This window comes from Eumetopias jubatus, unplaced genomic scaffold (genome assembly GCF_037043125.1).
Source record: "Eumetopias jubatus isolate StellerSeaLion01/CBP00866 unplaced genomic scaffold, mEumJub1_p1.0 scaffold_13, whole genome shotgun sequence".
NCBI classification, from domain to species: Eukaryota; Metazoa; Chordata; class Mammalia; order Carnivora; family Otariidae; genus Eumetopias; species Eumetopias jubatus.
Genome location: NW_028274819.1, coordinates 26,827,127 through 26,847,892, shown reverse-complemented (window position 1 = coordinate 26,847,892; position 20,766 = coordinate 26,827,127). Strand labels below are relative to the sequence as shown.

At 51.6% G+C, this 20,766-nt stretch overlaps 1 protein-coding gene across 1 annotated transcript in view; it reads right to left on the bottom strand.

Annotated features, from left to right (window-relative positions):
• ABTB2 (ankyrin repeat and BTB domain containing 2) overlaps nucleotides 1-20,766 on the bottom strand; it is a 168,944-nt gene that overhangs the window by 34,523 nt on the left and 113,655 nt on the right. The window contains exons 2-3 of the mRNA XM_028087702.1: nucleotides 9,998-10,144; nucleotides 3,905-4,118 (exon numbers count right to left, since the gene is read on the bottom strand). Of these exons, the coding sequence (XP_027943503.1) occupies nucleotides 3,905-4,118; nucleotides 9,998-10,144 (361 nt within the window). The remainder of the gene's footprint in view (nucleotides 1-3,904; nucleotides 4,119-9,997; nucleotides 10,145-20,766) is intronic.

Sequence of the window (20,766 nt, the reverse complement as noted above, 5' to 3'; positions counted from 1 at the left end):
TGCCTGTGATGCAGAGCTGCCGGGCAGGAAAGGTGCTCTGGGAGGGCGCAGGGAGGTTCCATCTGTGAGGCTCTCCCAGGGTGGCAAGGGACGGGTGCTGGGAATGGACAGGCAGGTGGGGCCAGCATGGCCCTGGGAGACCCACCCGGGGAGCCTTGAGAGCTTGAGGACCAGGGCTTAGCAGCCAGGTGGGGCAGCTGCAGCTGGGCACAGTGAAGGGCAAGGGCTTTGAGGTCGGAGAGACCTGGTTCAAATCCCTGCCCAGCACTTAGCAGCTGGGTGCCCCCTCCGGCCTCGTGCCTTCGTTTGTAAAATGGAGGTCATTCTAGCACCTACCTTGCTGATCTGTGGGGCACAAAAGAAACAAGGTAGGTAGAAAGGCTACCTTTTATGTGTACCGCACTTTGTCCTCCCCACTTCACAGGTGAGGAGCCTGGAGCGTGGAGGGGCCTGTGCGGGAGGCTGGACCAGGGTCGAGGCCTTGGGGCCAAAGCCTGGGCTCCTCTCCCTAGCGCTGCTGGCTCACTGTGACGGCACATACAAGTATGCTAGAGGGCCCGGCTGTCCCTTGCAAAGCCACCCCGCCTGCCTACCCTGGACTCCTACTGTTTCTGCAGCTCCTTCCTCCCACCACCTCCCCTCCCACACCCAGAGCAGGAGGCTCTGGGGAGACGGCCCCTCCCGGGGAGATACTAAAGCCCGACTGAGCCGTGCAGAGGCAGCACATGACTTAGCAGGGAAGGCCGTGATGAGCCTCACACAGAGAGAGGAACGCATGTCCCACCCTTTATCAGCATGGATGGGGTCACACGGCCTCCTGTGGGAAGGAAGAAGGACCATTTCCTCCAAGCGGAAATCTCTGAGCACAGACCTGGATGGCATCAATCAGTGCTACCATGTGGCCAAACCCATTCCACCAAACTGAGTTCCTTAGCCTCTGTGAGCAAGGCAGTGGGAAGAGATCACTAAATCCCCACAGACCCAGAACTCCCCAAGCCATCCACTCCCTGAACAGAGGTCTGCAGGACCCCATTCCACCATCACACCGGCAGTCAGAGGCTCTGGATTCTGGCTGGGTGCACTTGGCCCCCACACTCCTCACATGGGACAGATGGAGGAACTTCAAGAGTCAATGAAATGGGGGTATAGGGGACAGAAAGAGACAGACAGCCATCCCCAGACTCACAAAAGCAAAGCTCTGTTACCCTGGAGCCAAGTCCGATTATTTGCGTGTATAGAGAGGTTTCCCCAGAGCTCTGGTGAGGATACCAGCGTGGTGGTGCCTTGAGGAGACGTGTGGCTTTGCCTGCCATGGAACGTGAGCTCGGTGGCCCCGAGGAAGGGCCAGCCAGGGTCCCCAGGGCCTGCCCCATCCAACGGAGTCCAAGCATGGCAGGACCCCTTTCAGTAGCCAGGAGCCGGGCCACCACACGGCTGTCAGGCTATCTGCCAACCTGGGTATTTTTAGGGTGTCCTCCTTTTTGTGCCCAAATCTGAAATGTCTGGATACTTTTTTCCTAATGGTGGTTCCAATTCCTCGTGTATCTAATATTCATTCGAAATGATTCATGGAAAAATGGCTTAGCTACCAATTTTTTTGTGCCACAGACAGGGTGGATGTTAAATAATGAGATATCTACACACACACACACACACACACGGTGGATGTTAAATGAGATATCTACACACACACACACACACACACACACACACACACACGTTGCCACTGAAGCTTAGCTACTATGATCACGTCCAGACAACAGCCCAGGTCATACAGAAACCCCGCTGCTGTGCTGTAGAGCACTGGGGCCGGGAATTCTCCCAGGAGGAAGGCCAGAGGGCAGCCACCAAGACAGCCAAGGGGTTCTGGGCACGACGGCTGCAGAGGAGCACCTCCCTGGCTTGCCCCACGGCCAACAGCCACGGTCACCACCAGAGGGCCAAGCGGCCCAGGCCAGGGCAGTGGGCCCAAAGAAGGCTCTTCATCTTCTCCCAGACACATTTGCTTGGGTGATCAGGCCCCGCCTAGCACCCTTGGGACCTCATCAAAAAACCAGCGAGTCCCCCGCACTCTTCACAGGTTTTCCTTGCCCTTTCTCCCGCCCAGCCAACTCTGGAAACCACAGCAATTTCTCCACAAAGCAGAAACAGCTGTGGCTTTGGGCCTCTTCTCTGGTTCCACCTTCCTGCCGGGTGCTTCCTTCAGGAAGCCTGGAGCCTCCCCCCGCTGCCTTCTTGCTCGGGGTCAGGCCCGGAGTAACTTACCTGGGCCCTGCATCCGCTGTCCATCTCCCAGACGATCTAATAAAGACACCGGTTATCATCAAGCAGCGGCAGCCTTTACTGGAAACCTACTACATGTGTGTCCCTGGGCCATGGCTGCTTTATGTCTCCTGTCTCACAGTACTGCACATGTACTGGTTGTGAGCACAGCCTCCGTGGCCTCGGCAAGTTATCAAATCTCTCTCTGCCTCCACTTCCTCATCTGTCAAATGGGGCTGTGAAGCACACGCATTTCCTGTGGGTACACATGCCAAATGCTCAGCACGGTGCCTAGCGCCTAGTAAGTACTCAGGAAATGTTGACCATCACAATTCAGTCCTTACAACTGCTTCATTACCACCACCCTGTTTATAGCAGAGGAGGTGGAGGCTCAGAGAGGTCTGAAAACTTGCACAAGGTTCTCAAGGTCCATGAACGCTGTTTGTGCCCAGACCCCTTGACTCCTGGGCCACGGCATTCCCAGCCTGCAACGTTTGCCATGTGTCCGCAGGATTTCCCATATTTTCATGATGGCTGTTTTGAATGAGCTGCAGTGCACCGCACCTTTGTTTTCTGTGACCATGGGGGGCAACGGAGAAGCGGGCCTGGCCGGGGAGCAGGCGTGAGGACCGCAAAGTTGACGAGACCCAGTGCCTCTCCAAGGCAGCAGGCCAGCTGGGGTGGGGGGCCTGGGAAAGCTGTAGCCTTCGCTCTTCAAGGCTGTAGGCCATCTTCTTCCACCATGTGGCACAGAGCCCCTCAGGCTCGCTCCCTCTCCGGGGCCTATGGAGTGCTGGAATGCATGCCGATGGTGCTTTCTAAACCAAGGGCACGTCTTCCTTACTCCCAGGACCTTTAAGCATGCAACTCTTGAGCCCCTGGACAGACCCTGCTGGGTGGCCATGTTAACCATGAGGCGAGGCTCATGCTAGCATATATGATGTTCTGGGCAAATTATAAAAAAGCATCCTCTCTAGGGAGAAAAATTTTAAAAGGCAGCAGCCCTCTGAGTAAGACCAACTAGAAAAGGTACCTGGTCTTCAGGCTGACATGACCCTGTGTTTGTCTCCCACTTGTGCCCCTCACTGGGTCCCCCTGTGCAGGGCAAAACCTTCACATCTGTTTTTAGCAGCCCTGCTCTCAGCCAGGGAAGGGTTAGGATTCTGTAGAGAGAGCAGCAGGCCTGGGTCCTGGGGCTATTCAACCACTAACCTGCCAGAGCCATGATGCTCTCGTCCGTAGCCTGAGCGGACGGGGCAGGGCAGAGCAGGCCTTAGATCCCTGCCGACAATGGGAATGGTGGCATCGCCACAATCACAGGAGGTGACAGCTACCATCGACGGAAGGCCCGTTCCACCCAGACGCTGTCCTGAGCGCTTTTCCTCAGAGCCCTCGCTCAGTCCTCACTAGCACCTTTCCCGGCAGCTGTGAATACCTGCTTTTATCAAAAGGGTGACTGAGTGTCAGAGAGCCCAGGAAGTGAGCGTTAGCGCTGGAGCACCCGAGACAGAAGCCCAAATCCACTCTGAGCCTCGACGACCCCAGGCCACCCCCGCCCAGGGTGAACAGCACAACGGCACGCCAGGGCCAGGCCTGTGCTGGCCGCATCCCACCCGCTGAACAGCCCCGGGGAGACCCCTACCGTTCGTTGTTCAGGGCCATCCTTGGGGGTTCCAGGTTGGGGTTCTCCATGGACTCCATCTGTGGACAGCGCAGGAAGTAGTAGAGCGTGTGGAGGGCGTCGGGGGACCAGGTGATGGGCTGGGGCGGCTGGCGGGCCTGGCGGGCGGGGCTGGAGCCCGGGCAGAGCGGGCGGCGCCCCTGCATGTGGTGCATGGCGCGGGACACCAGGTCACCTGTGGGGAGGGCGGAAGAGAAAAGAAGTCTGAGTTCACCAGCCCCATCCTTCCAAGGCTCCTGTGGCTCCCCTGGCCGCGGCGCGGAATTACTGTTTCCCCGGGAGCCAGCAGGCAGAGGTGGAGACTGTCACCCGAGACACACACCAGCAATTTCGTTTTCCTTTCCCAGCCAGGCTGGCCCGAACAGCCGCGCTACAGACTTGGCAGGGCTGGTCTCCTTCAGAACTTATGCTAATGTGGTTTCTCTTTCAACATCCCCACTCCCTCCACCACCCCGTGGGCCTTTCCCCAGCCCTTTGACCCAGGGAGCCCCGGCCTCTGACACGCAGTGCCAGGCTGCGCGGTGGCCCTTCCCCGGGCCATCCTGCCCAAAGCCCAGGTGCCTCCGCAGGGCAGGTCCCTCCATCTCCAACACATCGGGTTAGACAACCACGGCCACCGGCCCTGAGTGCTCAGTGTGTGCCGAGTGTTTGGTTTCCCAGAAATGGGCTCTCATTTGATCCTTTCAACACTGGAGCCCAGTATTATCCCCATTTTATAGGTGAAGCAATTGAGGCTTATCTGGTAAACGAACACTTAACTGACCCCCTACGTTTCCCCGGTCACAGGGAGGCCAAGGTGCACAGAGCTTAACCAGCCAAGGTCCTGTGGCTAGTAAATGGTAGGCTCTGGATTTGAATGCAGGCATGAACTGAACTGTGACCCAGGCCTGACCCACTGAAGTCTGTGGGGTCCTCAGGTCCTCATATCCTGCACGGTGTCAACTGCCCAAGTCAAGTCTTTTCAATATCCCACTGGCCTGGGACAGGAAATGTCCCATCATTGTGTGAGGCCACAATGCTGAGACAGGATGGGCCACACAGCCCCAGGCACCTGCGGGCTCCTCTGTTCTGGGAAGAGTGGCACCCTTCCATTCTCCTCAGGCCTGAGAACTGAGGGGGGCCTTGCCTGGGGGCCAGCTCCCCCTTCTCCCCCCTGCCACGGCAGTTCCTTAGAGATAGCTCCTTCCAGAGAAAGCCTCTGGACAAGGCTGGCCCTCAGGCGAAAGAAAAGAGGTTTTAATCTGGTGAAGGGCATTCAGTGAGTGGCAGAACCAGGTCATTTATTCAATTAACCTTCATGATACAGCCTCCATGAGTCTGGTTCTCTGCTCCCCTGCGTCCCTAGCACCTGCATGGGGTCTCCTGCATGATAGGCACCCCCCCCAACATTTACAGAATCATGAAATAGCCTTACACATCCATTTCATTTTAAAATACAGCTTCTGGAGGGGCTTGACTTGAGCCCATTAGTGGCCAACTTCTCCTGGGACAGCCTCAGCGACAGTGTCTGGCTTCCGAGCAGGGAAAATGACATCCCTGAAGTTGGAGACCTCCACGCCCCGCTCCCCTTTGTCTCTCCACACCTGACTCTGCTTGTCCCTGTGACTGTAGCTCAGCTGCCTGGGTACCTCATGACTTATGGACCCCTGGCTCCCATCCCCAAGACTGATTTAATTGGTCTGGGCATCCTCTTTTGTAGAAGTTCCCTTGGTGAATCTCCTGTGCAGTGAGGTTACAGAATTGCCAGGTTAATGGACGAGAGCCCAGATTCCAGAGTCAGCTATGCCTGGCTTCCAATCAGGGCTCTGCTATTTCCAACCATATGCCTTACAGAAGTTTCTCATCAGAGCCTCCATTTCCTCATCTGTAAAATGGAATCTACCTATCTAACCTCAAAACTGTGAGGATTCAAGTAAGTGTAAAACACTCTTAACATCATGCTTGGCAGAGTACTTGGTAAAGATGAACTATAACACCATTACCATTAACGTCTTATTGCTATTATTCCTCTATCTTCCAGGCCACCTTATACGCTGCTCTTCCTTCCAGGATTCTTTTCCATGCAGTCAAGCCTTGCCCCACATTTCCCAGGATAGGAGGAGTCTGAGCCCTGAGATGCTGGGTCCCAGCCCTGCCCTCGGGCTCCTGGTGGCAGAAACTGGCATCAACAACCCCCAGACCAACCCGCCTCATGCCAGCTAGTTGTAAAGCTAAGGTGGATGCAATCAGCTGAAACCTGGCTTCCATTTCTCCAGGTCAAAGTGTCATAACTTTTGGCAGCATCACAGGACCACAAGGAGAAGTCAGAGTCCCTGATAGCATCAAAGAGAGACCTTGTGGAAACACTTCAAAGGCTTGACAAGGGAGAAGCCATTATCATTAATTATGTTTATGATTGTTTTATTGTTATTGGTGTAGAACCCTTTTGGCAGCACGTTACCAGCCAGAATCAAGGAAGAAATGGAAGCGACTCTTAAGCATTCCCTAAAAGGAAGCGGAGTACAGAGAGAGGCCTTCCAAAGATTTGGGGTGGGGGGAAGGACCACAAAAGCAGCAGGATGGCCACTGGAGACGCAGGTCCCCAGCCCCTCCGCTCCAGGCCCAGCTGCGTGCCGTCAGTCTCTCAGAGACCAAGAAGCAGATGCCTGCAAACAACTCTGATCATGCATCTAAAAACTCACACTGCTCGGCAGCCCTCCCTTTCGGCCAAAGCCAACCACTCGCCTTGGGTATTCTTCCCAGCGGGCTTCCTCCCTGCCACCTCATATTTTTTAGGCTCAAGAGATGGGAAAAATAGACTAGATCTCATCTAATCTCCACAACTTCCCCGTGAGGGAGGTATTTCCATTTTACAAATGAGGAAACAGGCTCAGAGAAGTTAAATGATTTGTCCCGGCTGTACCAGTAAGTGAACCAGCCAGGACTCGACCTGGGGACCCTGAATCCCAGACGCATGCTCTGGGCCATGGCTCCATGAAAGTGTGGTCTGTGCACTGGGACAGGGCTGCAAACTGTTACTGTTTGTGATTGGATCAAAATAAGCTAATTTTAGAAACTGAGAGTGAGCTTTAAAAAAGTCTCATGGCAATTTGACAGAGTGATTTAATAATTTTTTAAAAACTGGCTTGCTTTTTACATGTCTTTGGTTTCATGTTTCTCGACATGCGTTTTCTATTCTATTTTACAAAGATTTCAGTCTGCAACAGAGTCGGGGCATAGCATCTGGGTGCGTCACCACAGCTGACTTGAGAAGTCATGGCCCAGACTGGCCTGCACTCTTGCTTTCATGCAGGTGAGCGCACAGAGCTGCTCCAGAAATGTCCTTGTACTTGAGAATCAGCTGATGCCAAGCTCGATGAAACCTCAGTCTGAAGCCCAGAAATGCCCACAAGGCACAGAAAAGCAAGCCCATACTGCTGGCTAATCAGGAGAGCCTCGGTGAGAGGTGCTGCGGGCTCCTCATCTCTCCAACCCTCATTATGAGCCATCAAATAAAAGCAGGCAAGATCTGCAAGGTAACTCTGTCTTCAAAATGAGGCCTATGCCATCTGGCTACCTTTAAAAAGAAATACTTAGGTTTGTTTATCTCGTACTCCCTCCCATTTACCTTTTTGTTGGGAGAGAGGGACAGAGAAAAATACAAGTGCCTACATTCCCTGTGCAGCCAGGCCTGATACAAGAAAGAAACTTCCAAACCCACCTGGCAGGCTGGTCCTGGCTAGGTGCAGGGAGTTAATGAATGTTAAACCCACGGTAAACTTTTAGGTACAAGGAGCTCAGAGTGCCAAGTATCACTAGCCTCATTAAGTTCTTTAGTCTCAGAGAGAAAATCTGCATTATCTGCCTCCACCTTCGCCTCCTCCCTCCTTCACTGTGGGTTAGCAAAAACCCTGGTTTCAGGGTGGGGAGGTGGGGCAACGTGGCATATGATCCAGCCTGTTCCGTCATCTGTAAAAAGATGCGAAGGAAATGCATCTTTCCTTTTCCCCAAGGAGCTGGGCCAGGGTGTGGGTCCATCTTAGGTGGGTTTTGGGAGGCAAACACTGGACAATACAGAACTCATTCCTTTACACACACACACACACACACACACACACACACAGCATCATGTACTATTCTAATTGTGGGAATATGGTACAGCAGGGAATAAAACAGAAAGTCTATTCTCATGAAGCTGACATTCTAGTCAGGGGAAAGAAATGACAAACTATTTACAAGTAAATATGATACATTTTAAGTGGTGACCAGTGCTTTGAATGAACTAAAGTTGTAAGGGATGGAGACTGAGGAATGAGAATGGGGTGCTCATCTATACAGGGGATGCTCAGGGAAGGCCTGTCTAATAAGGTATCATTTGGGCAGAGACTTGAAGAAAATGAAATGAAGGACGAACATAGTTGGGTGTCTGGGGGAAATGGTCACAGGCAGAGGGAAGAGCCAGTGCAAAGACCCTGGGGAGGGAGGATCTTGGCCAGGAGGCCAGGGTGGCAGGAGCACGGGCCACAAGAGAAGAGTAGTAGGTGATGAAGCCAGATCATATACTGGACTTTGGGCTATGGGGAGAATTTTAGATTTCACTGAGTGAGCTGGGAAGCCATGGAGGATGGAGCGGTTATTGAGCAGATGAGTGACACAATCCAATTTGTGTTTGACATGGCCCTAGATTGCGCTGAGTTGACAGGAGTGGAGATGGCAAAAGGGGCAAACTAAAACTTGGGATATTTTTAGAAGGTAGAACCAATAGGGGCTGGATGATAAGGGCAGAATGATGACAAGCCCCTCCCTTGAGGAAAGTTTCTGAATGGCTCTCCCTTTGCCTAGCTGTGGGTTATCATGGGCACAGAGGCGGCCATGGTAAAAGGCAAAGGATCAGACTCCAATCCTGATGTCGGCTCCTTGAGATGCTGGTGGCCAGGCTGCTAGCCACGTCTAGGAAGCCCATAGCCCCAAGCAAGTAGAAGGGTGACCACTTAAGCCAGACATACCTGAGCCCACTTCCTACAGGGTCCTGGGGCAGCCAGGCACCAGCCCTGACTTCTGTGACGCCCCCAGGAGACAGAGCCAGAAGTCCTGCCTTCTCTCCCAGCCCTATGATGCATCTGCTCTGTGACCTTGAACCAGGCACTTTCTTTCCTGCTCTGGGAAGGAGGAGGAGGGAGGGAGGGAGAAAGCAGTGTCCTGAAGAAACAAAAGGGTTGCCATTCACCATTTAGAAAGCTCAAGGAAATCACGATTGGGAAGGGCTAGAGCAGAGTGAAACTGCACCTGTTTCCACACCATGCACCTCGACCCCTGTGTGTGTCCCCGCCCACCACTGGGCGGTCTCATGGGGCCACATAGGAGAACTGAGGAGGAGGAGTGTGCAGTCTCATTTCTTAAATAACTGGGACAATGAGAGAGAGAGAGAGAGAGAGAGAGAGAGAGAGAGAGAGATCAGGAGATGCATGAGATTTCTTGCCTAACACACTCTTTTGAAGCAGTTGCCAAACAGTAATGCCCTAGCCTAAGGGGTTTCCAACTGTGTTCTGCAGGGCCCTGAGATGCCAGGAGAAGCCCAGGGCCACTGCAGGGCTGAGGCCACCCCAGCACAACCAACTTCACTCTGCTTTTATCTTCCATTTTCTGCACTGAGATTTCCGGGGGCACTTTAAGAAAGAACAGCAGTTGTAAATGCAGAGCACTGTGGGCCAGGCAGGTGAAATGAATGAACGGATCGGGCCAGCTATAGAACACCAAGCTATATGACAATGCAGGGGAAACATGCTGCCCACTTTGCTGCTACTTAGCTCCCCCTGATCACTGCACTGCAGGAAGGGGGTGCGGAGGCACTAGGTCATCTGATTTTTCAAGAGAAACCAGAGGTCCAGATTTGCGTATGATTCAGCCCATGTGCCAACCAAACCATACATGCTTGTGGGCCACCAGTTTGCCATCTCTGGCCTAGAAGGATCTGGCTTTCAGAGACAGTGTGGAGGAGGAGGCTGGAATCTAGAAGGTGAACTCTTACCCGACCTCCCCCTTAGAGCCAGCTAGACTGGGATGCACCACACTTACTCAGCTCTGAAATGCTTCCCACACAGGTGGCCAGGAGGGACTGCTCCAGGGTCCGGAGCTCCAGCTGAGCATAGGCATCGGCTCGCTCGTCGTGGCCCAGGGACCCACCGTTGTAAGGACTGAAGTACGCGGGGAGGGAGAGGACACCTGTGGGGAAACAGGTAGACAGGTAAGTTCAGGAAGGGAGAAAAGGTCCACAGGCCCAGCCCTGCAGCTTCTGGTAGAGGGGGGTGGGGGGGGGGCTGTAGTCAGTGGGCAAATGTCAAAGCTGCACTTGAGGACATCTGAGTTCTACAGAAGCCAGAATGAGGAGCAGCCCAACTGTAGATGTGGTTTCTTGGAGCTGCAGAAGGAACTGGCCTACCCGAGCTCCTGGGCCATATAAGAATTCATTCATTCCTTCACTTCCTCATTCACTGACTATTGAGAGTGTCTCCCTCGGCCCAGGCCTTGTGTGACATTCAGGACGCTGGGGTGACAAAGAGACCTGGCTTTGCCTTCACAGACCTCAGGGGATGTGAATGCCCACCGTGCCCACCCGAAGGGTGGGACCGCCCCCTCCCCGAGTCCTCCCACTGCCTCATGCTGTCCCCGTTCCCTCTTCCTGCCAAGAAAGGGACGAGAACAAATCACAGAGAAAGGGGATGCATCCCAGCCACTGGCCAAGTCCAATTAGTGTTTTTCATTAGCACTTCAGGGCCAGAGGGACAGAGCTGTCAGAATCAATCCCAGAGGGTGACAGCCTGTAAATTTGTGTGGCTTCTTAGAAAGCACCAGAAAAGCAAAATCAGACTGGCTTAAAATTACATGTTGGTTCTTAAGAGCCCGTGGCCACAGAGATTCCCAGCTTTCAGTAACTGCTGTTTCTTCAGTCAATGCATCTTTGTCCCACACCCCCTGGAACTTTTTTTTTTTTTTAAAGAAAAATACCCACAGGAATTTAATCGGTCACTTTTGGGAAGATCTCTTAAAATTCCTTAAGATAGCTGGAGAACCCCTGGGATGTGGCCAAATCCGGGTGAGAATTCCCTATCCTGCACACAGAAATGTGATGAGGATGGTGACAGCCAGAGAAGGTGAAGCAGAACGGTCAAGACAGGGCCTTAGAGCTGGAACGTTTGGGTTCCTGATTCTGGCTCTGGCACCAGCGGTGTGATCTCGGGCCAGTGGCTTCCCTTCTTTGTGCCTCGGATTCCTTGCGCCATAGCTAAGGGTAAGGCAAGCCCCTGGTTCGTAGTGAGGCCGTGAGGACGAACTGAGCTGTGGATGTCCATGCTTGCACCAGTGTATGCCACCGAGGAAGGGCTCTGTTGGGAGCTGTTGCTGTTATTTCTGCTATGTGCTGGGAATGGAGGCTTAATTTACTCCACGAATTTATCCTTTCTACAAGGCAGGCACTGCTGTGTCCAACTTAGATCTTGGAGGACTGATGTTCAGAGAGTTTGAATAACTCGTTTAACTTAGTGGCAGAGCTAGGAGCCGAGTCTGGATGCGGCGAGCTTTCAAATGGGTACACTTCTCCCCTCTTGGAAGCCCACATCCGAGGAGCACCCCACCAAGGCTCACCTATGGCCGTCTCACCTCTGCCCAGTTCACCCAAGAAGCCTCCCACTGTGTTCCATGGGGTGGGGGGCAAACACACATGGCAGTCTTCCTCCTGCCCAGACCCTGCAGTGTTCTCTGATGGCTCTGCTGACAGTCCGCCCTGCCCTCCTCACCTGGCCTCCCCCTCACCCAGCCTCCCTGCCTCCTCCATGCTGCCTCACTACCCCCCCGAGTCCCCCGTCACCCCTCCTGCATGGCGGCGGCCCCTCCCCTCCCATCTGGTGCCCACACGGCACGGCAGGGCATCAAAGCACTTCCTCAGAGCACTGTTTCCAGTGGGAGAAGGAGGGCATGATGGGGTTCCCCCTGCCCCCTAGCCCTGTGTCCCAAAGCAGAAACTCTCCCTGAGGCTGAGTACCCGAACACATTAGGAACAGCTGGCTCTGAGAATTAAAACAAGTAAAACAAAAGAGAATTTGCTCCCCTCCAACACACACATACACACACACACACGCACGCATGCACACTCCAACCCATACACGCATGTGTGCGTGCACACACACACACACCTGTGCCAACCCAGAGACACACACACATGCACGCACCTCTAACCCATAGACATACACATGCAGGCACGCTCCAACCCATACACACACACGCACGCATGCTCCAACCCATAGACACACACACACGCACGCTCCAACCCATAGACACACACACGCATGCACGCTCCAACCCAGACACACACACACACGCATGCATGCTCCAACCCACAGACACACACACACGCATGCACGCTCCAACCCATAGACACACACACACGCACGCACGCTCCAACCCATAGACACACACACGCATGCACGCTCCAACCCAGACACACACACACACGCATGCATGCTCCAACCCATAGACACACACGCACGCACGCACGCTCCAACCCACAGACACGCACGCACGCACGCTCCAACCCACAGACACACACACATGCACGCTCCAACCCAGACACACATGCACGCATGCACGCTCCAACCCATAGACACACATGCACGCTTCAACCCACAGACACGCATGCACGCTCCAACCCATAGACACACACACACACACACGCACGCTCCAACCCATAGACACACACGCACGCACACTCCAACCCACAGATGCACACGCATGCATGCACGCTCCAACCCATAGACACACACACACACGCACGCTCCAACCCATAGACACACACACGCACGCACACTCCAACCCAGACACACACACACGCGTGCGCGCGCTCCAACCCAGACACACACACACACGTACGCACACACGCTCCAACCCATAGACACACACACACATGCACGCACACACGCTCCAACCCATAGACACACACACACATGCACGCACACACGCTCCAACCCATAGACAGCCCAAACATTTGGGAGTTTCCACACATCTACGGGTCCTGCGCCGGCTCTGCTCCCCTCCCTTCTTCATTATTAATCTACAGAAACAACGCTGGGGACAAGTGGATCAAATTTACAGCGCTTATGGCAAGGGAATAGGAAATTCAGCAGATTTGTCAAAGGGTTCCCAGAGAGAAAGATGACAGCACTGGACCCAGTAACGGGAGCTGGCAGGTCCATTAATAACAGCTCCCACCTTCCTAGTCATCGCCCACCACAGGGGCTTTCACTTAATACCATGGCAAAAGTAATTATGAACCTTTTATTAATAACAATCACTGACAGCACCACAGCTTTTGCTTTGAAGAGACGTTCAGCATTAGGCAACGCGTTCTTCCAGCGCGAGAGGCGGGGTAATGGCCACGTCCGGCTTTCACTGAGGGCTTCCTGTGTGCCGGGCACACACCATCCTCTTTAATCCCCCAAGCTTCATGACAGACTCTGCACCCATCTCGAAGATGAGGAACCCGAGGCCCCCAGAAGGCTAGCCCGAGGTTACTGAGGGGCAGACACTGAACTGGGGCTAGAATTTCAATCTCGCTGCTCGTCCTTTAAACAGCCCCAGGGATTTGCGAGAAGAGGGGTTCCATTCTGTGTGGGCCTGGGGTTTGACAGGAAGAAAGAGAAACTAAGACCCAGAGATGGGACTTTCCTTTTAATGGTTCCCCGAGCACCTCTTGCCAAGGATCCCTGGAGGCCTCCCGTGGAAGTCTGCAGATGGAGGCTGTCCCCTTATTCCCTTGGATCTTTCCAGAATACAGCTCCACAACTTGAGTTCCACATCTGCCCCTACAAAAGCCTTTTTTTCCCTCAATCTGAAATTCTTATAAGCCTGCTCCTCACAGCTCTCAGTGGAGATGGACAATCTTTGTGTCCTCTCAATACTTCAGGGCCTTCTTTGCCCCACACACTCCCCGCTTTATGATAGGGGCTGCCCAGCACAAGGCCATTCTGGAAAAAGGGATTTACATACACACACACACACACACACACACACACAACCAAAAGAAAAGAAAAAAAGAAAGAGCATCTCTTTTTTTCTCCCATTTTTGTAAAATCCTTAGGAAAAATTATTTACTTCAGTCCCGATCAAAAAGCAAGCATGGTGGACTGTTTCCCTTGATGAGTTAATAAGGACATCCCTGATCAATCCCTGTGAACTCTGTGAAAGTGACAGAGAAAACCTAATGCCTCACTCCATCATTCCCGGGACATGACCTACGGAGTCGGAAGCAGTGATCCTTTACCTCCCTCTTCTGTAATGAGCAACTCTGTTCAACGTTCCCTTCGAATGTGCTCTAGCTGCATGTGAAGCTTTGCATTTCTCAATCTAGACACAGAACCGTCACCAGCCCTCACTCAATTTTGCTCAATCTGGTTGCCCAACTCCTGAATTTTGGAACTCATTATCTCATTTCTCAAAGCCGTGGCTGTCTCCTCCCCCGTCCCCTCCTGAGCACAGCGCTGCATCCGCCCAGTTGCACAAGGACAGCCCGGTGAGTCACCCTTATCAAGCCTCCCTCTTGTCCTCCACCTACCCGATCAATGGACCAACTGCAAGCCTCACTGCTTTGACCACTTGGGCGTCTCAGAACTCCGCCCCTGCCATGACCCCAGTCCAACCACTCTCTTCCCTCACCAGATACTCACCTGTCTCCTCCCACCAGTCTTGTTCCAACCTTGCTGTCCCTTACTCTGGTCAGTACTCTTACTCACTTTGGCTTGGTACTCTTCAGTGACTCCCCAACACCCCACAACAAGGGAAAATAACCTTTCCACAGGTAACAACGGATCATTTTCTTTCTCTGAAATTTAGGGATGAAAACAGATCTACCAGTGAATGGGGGAAATCCCCAGCACCTCCCAGGAAATCGGCAGAGTCAAGAAGCCTACGCATATCTGATCCCTGTGGCTCCAAGCTGTTTTGTGAGTTTGGTCCCTTGGCTCTGTGCCAGCCCTGGGTTTGGAAAAGCAACACGCTTCCTGCCCAAGAGATTCTCCACCAGTGCCCAGAGAGGGCGCCACTGAGCTAGGTGGGAAAACCCCTGAGCCTAGGCCTGGGAACCCCGCCTTCTTGCCCTCCCTCGCCAACCAGGACTCAGCCTGGGTTTCAGTTCTCCAGGGTGTGAGCTCCTCCAAGCAAGCAGCAAGCCAGAAGCGATGGACTGCACGCTGGGTTGACAAACCAGACTTTCAGTGCGAAGGCTTTTCAGAAGCAGGGCTCAGTCCAAAGGCCAAATCCATGGGGATTTCGTTCTCGTCTCTGTGAAACACTGGGGTAGAGTTGTGGCTTCTAGAATCTTCTCTGGCACCGGGACCCTATGCTCCAACGGGCCTCTCTGTGTACTCTAGCACTGATGTGCAGCGCTCAAAACTTTCTCGCTGCTTTCATTCCACTAACGTCCTAAGTGTCAACAGCGGGAACAAACAGACCCTGTTATTATGATTTCCTATGATTTGATTTCCCCCACAACTATCATACCCCCTACCCAGTACACACACACGCACAATTTTAAATGTAAAGAAGATGTCCTTTTTTGGTGAAAACTGGATAGATTTATGGTTCAGCTTTTCTGACCAGTCATCAAAAAACCATCAAGACTGTAATATAACTGCTCCCCCCACCCGCCCCAATTCAAGAAGCTATTACCAGCCTTCTCTGCAGACTTGTAAATGTTCTTTTCAGGGCACTGTGACTACAGTGGGCCCAGATCCCCGTGCGAGCCTGCGTCCCCCACCCCTGCCCGTGACACTCCCCCCCGGACCGACCCACCAGCAACTGGCTCAGGGAAGCTCATTTGTGAAGACGGCAAAGGCCACCGCCGGTCTCCTGTTTCTTTAAAATGAAAACCGGGATGCCGAGGATTACTCTTTTATTGCCCTTGTGAGGAAACTTGGCAGGGTGTGTTCTGCTGGTTTTCTTAGGAGCTGGAAGCTTGGGTGGGGTTCAATCCATAAGCTTCTGAAAATAAAAATTATATTGCCCTACTGAACGGTTTCCAAATAGCCCACATAATCCAACACTTTTTACTTTTTAAAAAGTGTTTCCATTCTCTGATCTGGAATTTTATATATAGCACATTTAATGCCCAGTGTTGGATATTAGTCATACTGAAACAAAGTGCTGAAAAGTTAAAGCATGACTAGTTTTCAGAGAGACTCAAATGGAGCACAAGACAGTCAATTCTAGAAAAACTTCACTGAGTGGTTATTTCTCCTGACATTCCGGGGCCAAAAAAGGTTGGGGGTGGGTGTTGAGGCAAGGTGGGGGGGGAGGGGAAGGAAATAAGAAGGAAAAACCTGGCGAACCGTCCATCATTCATGTAAAACTGATTCATCAAGAATAAGCGAAAGCTCATCTAACTCATGGCTGAAGATGAGACCACTACGCTGTGAGGCTCAGAGTTCAGGCGGAAGAAGATGAGAGCCGGGGGGAGGGGGGCTGGAGTGTGGTCTGAGTTTGGGAAGCAGGTTTTAACCATGGGTTAATGATGAATGGAGGGACGCCCGGGTGGCTCAGTTGGTTAAGCATCCAACTCTTGATTTCAGCTCAGGTCATGATCTCAGGGTCATGAAATTGAGCCCCACGTTAGGCTCTGTTCCCAGCACAGAGCCTGCTTAAGATTCTCTCTCTGCCTCTGCCCCCTCCAAAAAAAAACCCAAAAAATAATAATAATGAATGGAGATGGGCTACCACATGGTGAGTGGTACTCTAAGCCAGCAATGGGGTGAAGGCCAGCATCTGAACCCACACAATAGACCCCAGCAGGGGTCTTATTACTAGTAGCACATAGCTACTAGCTCCATGTACCACTGAGAGACACTGAGGTTTAGATGGTCGGGTCACTAGGCTAAGGTCACAAAGCTAGAAAATGGCAGAGGTGGGATTCAGTCCCAGCCCGTCCGACACTGGAATCCATATGCGTCACCACCACAGCACACCTTCCCATGTGGGGCTCTCGCCATTCAAGCCCAGGGACAGACACTTGCTTCTGCATGCACCGTTCCCATTAGCAGTGCGTTTTCCCTTCTTCTTCAGGGTCAGGAAATTAAAAGTAAACAATGGTGGTCTGGTTGACACCTGACTCTGGCTAAGTTATCAGAACACCAATGGCTAAAGATGGTCATCCAGTTCAGTCAGGCCCAGGGGACGAGGAGCTCACTGTGAAACAGTAAAATAATAATGCACATTTATGACTGCCCAGGGAGCTAGGGGCCAGAGAACCCAGGGCAAGATCAAAGCCGTCTCAAGTACAACATGTTCATTGCCAGCATCCCCAATTCTCTTTAAAAAGTTGATTAAAAAGAAAATGGTAAAAAGCAAACCTCACCATGAATTCTGGGCTGCAATTCACCTCCCTCTGGAGCCCGTGACCATCCTGGGCCTCCTGGCAGAGGACTTGCTTGGGGAGCTGGCCTTGGGGCCGCCTCCTTCCCCTCCAGCTGGCAGCATCACCTCCAACCCCAGGGCTGACTCACTCAATGCTCAGGGGGCCCCAAGGGGGGCCACCATAGAACAACAGCCCACCCTGGAATCTCCACGAGGAATGCTGGCTCCCCGGCATTCTGTCTGCTTGTTCATTAAGCCACAGATCAGTTCTGTCCTAGACCCGGAGGATGAATGTTAGGAGCCCGTAAAAGAACAATCTAGTAGAGATCACAGATTGCTGCTTAATTTGGGGGGGCGTAAAAACCTAATAAAATGCAGTCTTTTCATTGCCATTTCCCTTCTTTGCAAGAGAGTAAAATAAAGCCAGAGTAACCAAGCAGATCAATTTCAGGAAATTAAACCTAAAGGTGAACTCTGGAAAAACCAGCAACAGTCACAACATCGGGCAGTATGGGGCAGAAAACTCACAGTGACCTACTGAGCCTTTTCCCCTGGAAAAACATCTCCATGGTGTTTAGAGTACTTTTTAAGAGATTCTGGGTGGCCTCTCTGCAAAGCATTGATGTAACACATCAAGAACTTGAGTGCAGGAAGCGTGAGCCTTGGAACTGCTGCCTCTTAAAAAAAGAAGCCACCACATGACCATGGGCCTTTGTTGAATGCTGTTCTTGACCCATACTGGGTGAGCACATGAATTCCTGTGAGCCAAGGCCAACAGAGCGCCCCTTTTGTATAAGGCAACACATTCAGCATGCATGGGTGGTACACACAGTCATCACCCTAAAATATCAGCCTTTTCCCTCATCAATGCACACAGCCACCCAGGTAAGAGTGGTTCTCTCTATGCTAGGGTTTTAAAAAGGTTTTGCATTCCCATGCTTTCTAAACTTTATTTATTTATTTTTTTTTACAATGCATATGATTTATTGGCATAGTAAAATGTGTTGCTATAAGGGAAATAGGGGACAGGGAGGGAGGGAGATCCTTAGAGAATGAGGAGGGTGGCCAATGCTTCTGGTGAGCAAAGGAATATCCATAACTTCAAATATGGCAGAAAATTAGTTATCAGAAATTAAATATTTATATAAGAAAACAAGCATATGTTAAAAAGAAAAACACTATAATCTAGTTACCTGTAAAGAGCCAGAATGGAGGTCATCTATCCTAAGAGATAGTTCTTTTTTTTTTTTTTTAAGAATTTATTTATTTGAGAGAGAGAGAAGGAGTGCGCACGAGGAGGGAGAGGGGCAGAGGGAGAGGGAGAATAGACTCCCTGCCTGATGAGTAGGGAGCCCGATGCAGGGCTCGATTCCGGGACCCCGGGATCATGACCTGAGCTGAAGGCAGACACTTAACTGACTGAGCCACTCATGAACCCCAAAAGCTAGTTACTTCTGCATGGGAGAATTTTCGATGAATTTTTTCTCCATTATTCATACTTTTTCTAGTGATTAAATAATGACCACATGTATTTTAATAAAAACAAAACCACATTATAACCATTGCGAGTTCATGGAGGCAAAAAAATAAAAAAGGTAAATAAAAGGAAAACCTTGTTGTTTTATAGAATTATTACTACCAAAAAAAAAAAAAGGTAAGAAGAAATGATATTCCTTTTGGAAGAAATCAAGGCAGAAACTGTTCTACATTGCTATAAGATTTTGTCTACATGCCTCATTCTAAGAATCTGCCCCTCTGAGAGCCAGCGCCTTCCCCTGGCCAGGTGGTGGTGACTCTGGACGGCTCAGGGGCTGTGTCACCAGTCGGACTCCTTGGGCATCCTGATAACCGGCCCAGCTGTGTACTCACTGCACTGAGTCTGTGTGATCATGATGCAGCCCTCATGGTGGCCTGGACCTCCAGCACCCACCAAGGCAGGTGCAGGCTGCAACGTGCTGGTAACTGAGGACAGGGACAGCCAGGAAAGTCTTCACACCACATGACCAGTATCACCAATTGAGAAAAGGAGCCTGGCACTGCCAGCACTGGTGTGGGGGTAGCGGTGGGCACGGGGATGGGAGAGGACGCAAAGCTCGGGCCAGGACTGGTTCCTGAGCCACATCTCTTGCTAGGGAGCAGCGCTGCTGGGAGGAAAAAAAAGGGGAGCAGAGAAGTCTTTAAGTATCAGCCCAGAGGGGAGGAGAGGGATAAATAAGCCAAGCACCTAAAACACACACACCAGTCACCCCTTGGGGGTTAAAAAAGAGGCAAATATCACAAGGTCCAGGGCAGATGGCCAAGGCATTTATTAACAGATCATGAGTGCATTAGTCAGAAATTTACTGCGCTAGAGTTCTTCTAACAAATATAACCTGCTTCACTCGGCTTTGGGTCCCATTCCAAAGGATTTTAACTGTTAGACTCTCTAGATGATTTAATAGCATGAGTCAGAGAGAAGAGGGTTTAAAATCCAGCTCTGAATCTTATTAGCTGTGTGACCTTGGGCTAGTTACTTAACATCTCTGAGCCTCAATGTCCTCATCTGTGCAAAAGGCTTAATAGCTCCTAGTTCACAGGATTGAGGATTAAAAGAGGTTAAGTGAGCATTTAGCAAAATGCCTGACACATAGTAAGTGTGCAGTAAATGGGAATATTCTTATAAATGGCTTCATTGGTTCCCAGGGCCAATGGCTTTGGAATAAAACCATCAGATACCATATTAAAGTACTTACCACATTAGGAAGAAGGGATGGACCCGAAGCCAATCTATCCCATTATTTTTCTGAAGACCACCGTGGTCTACACGGATAAAAAATCATGCTTTACTCATGAAAGATGGGTTATTTATTCTGCATTTGTTCACTCACTCATTTATACAATAGCTATTTATCGATGACCTAATCATGCGCCAGAAGTAGCTATGCTCTGGGATAGAAAAGTGAACAGACAAGGTTCCTACCCTCTTGATGTTTACAGTCTAGGGAAGGAGGACAGACAGTATACCAACCAAGTCAGTATTGTGTGGAAAGGGCTAGAGTCAGCACAAGGATCCCAGAGGAGGGGTGTCCAAGCCAGACTATCCAGGGCTAGTGGTCAAGGAAGGCTTCCTGGAGGAAGGGACATCTCAGCTGATGAGTAAATGCCAATCTGATGAAGGGACTGGGTGGGTCTTCCAAGGAGAGGAAAAGCCTGTTTAGGAAGGGTCTGGGGCAGTGATAGGTTGGGGAGAGGCCTGATAGAGCAAGCACATTATCTCTACTAGAGATGTGTTTATTTGGAGCAGCCTGGGAGGTGGCTAATGGAGATCATTGCTCTCTCTCCATCCACCCTTGGAGCTAGTACTAATCCAAGGGTTGGCAAACTTTTTCTGTAAAGAGTCAGAGAGTAAATATTTTTGGCTTTGCAGGTCTCGGTCACAACTGCTTAAGACGGCCTGTGTACTGTGCACA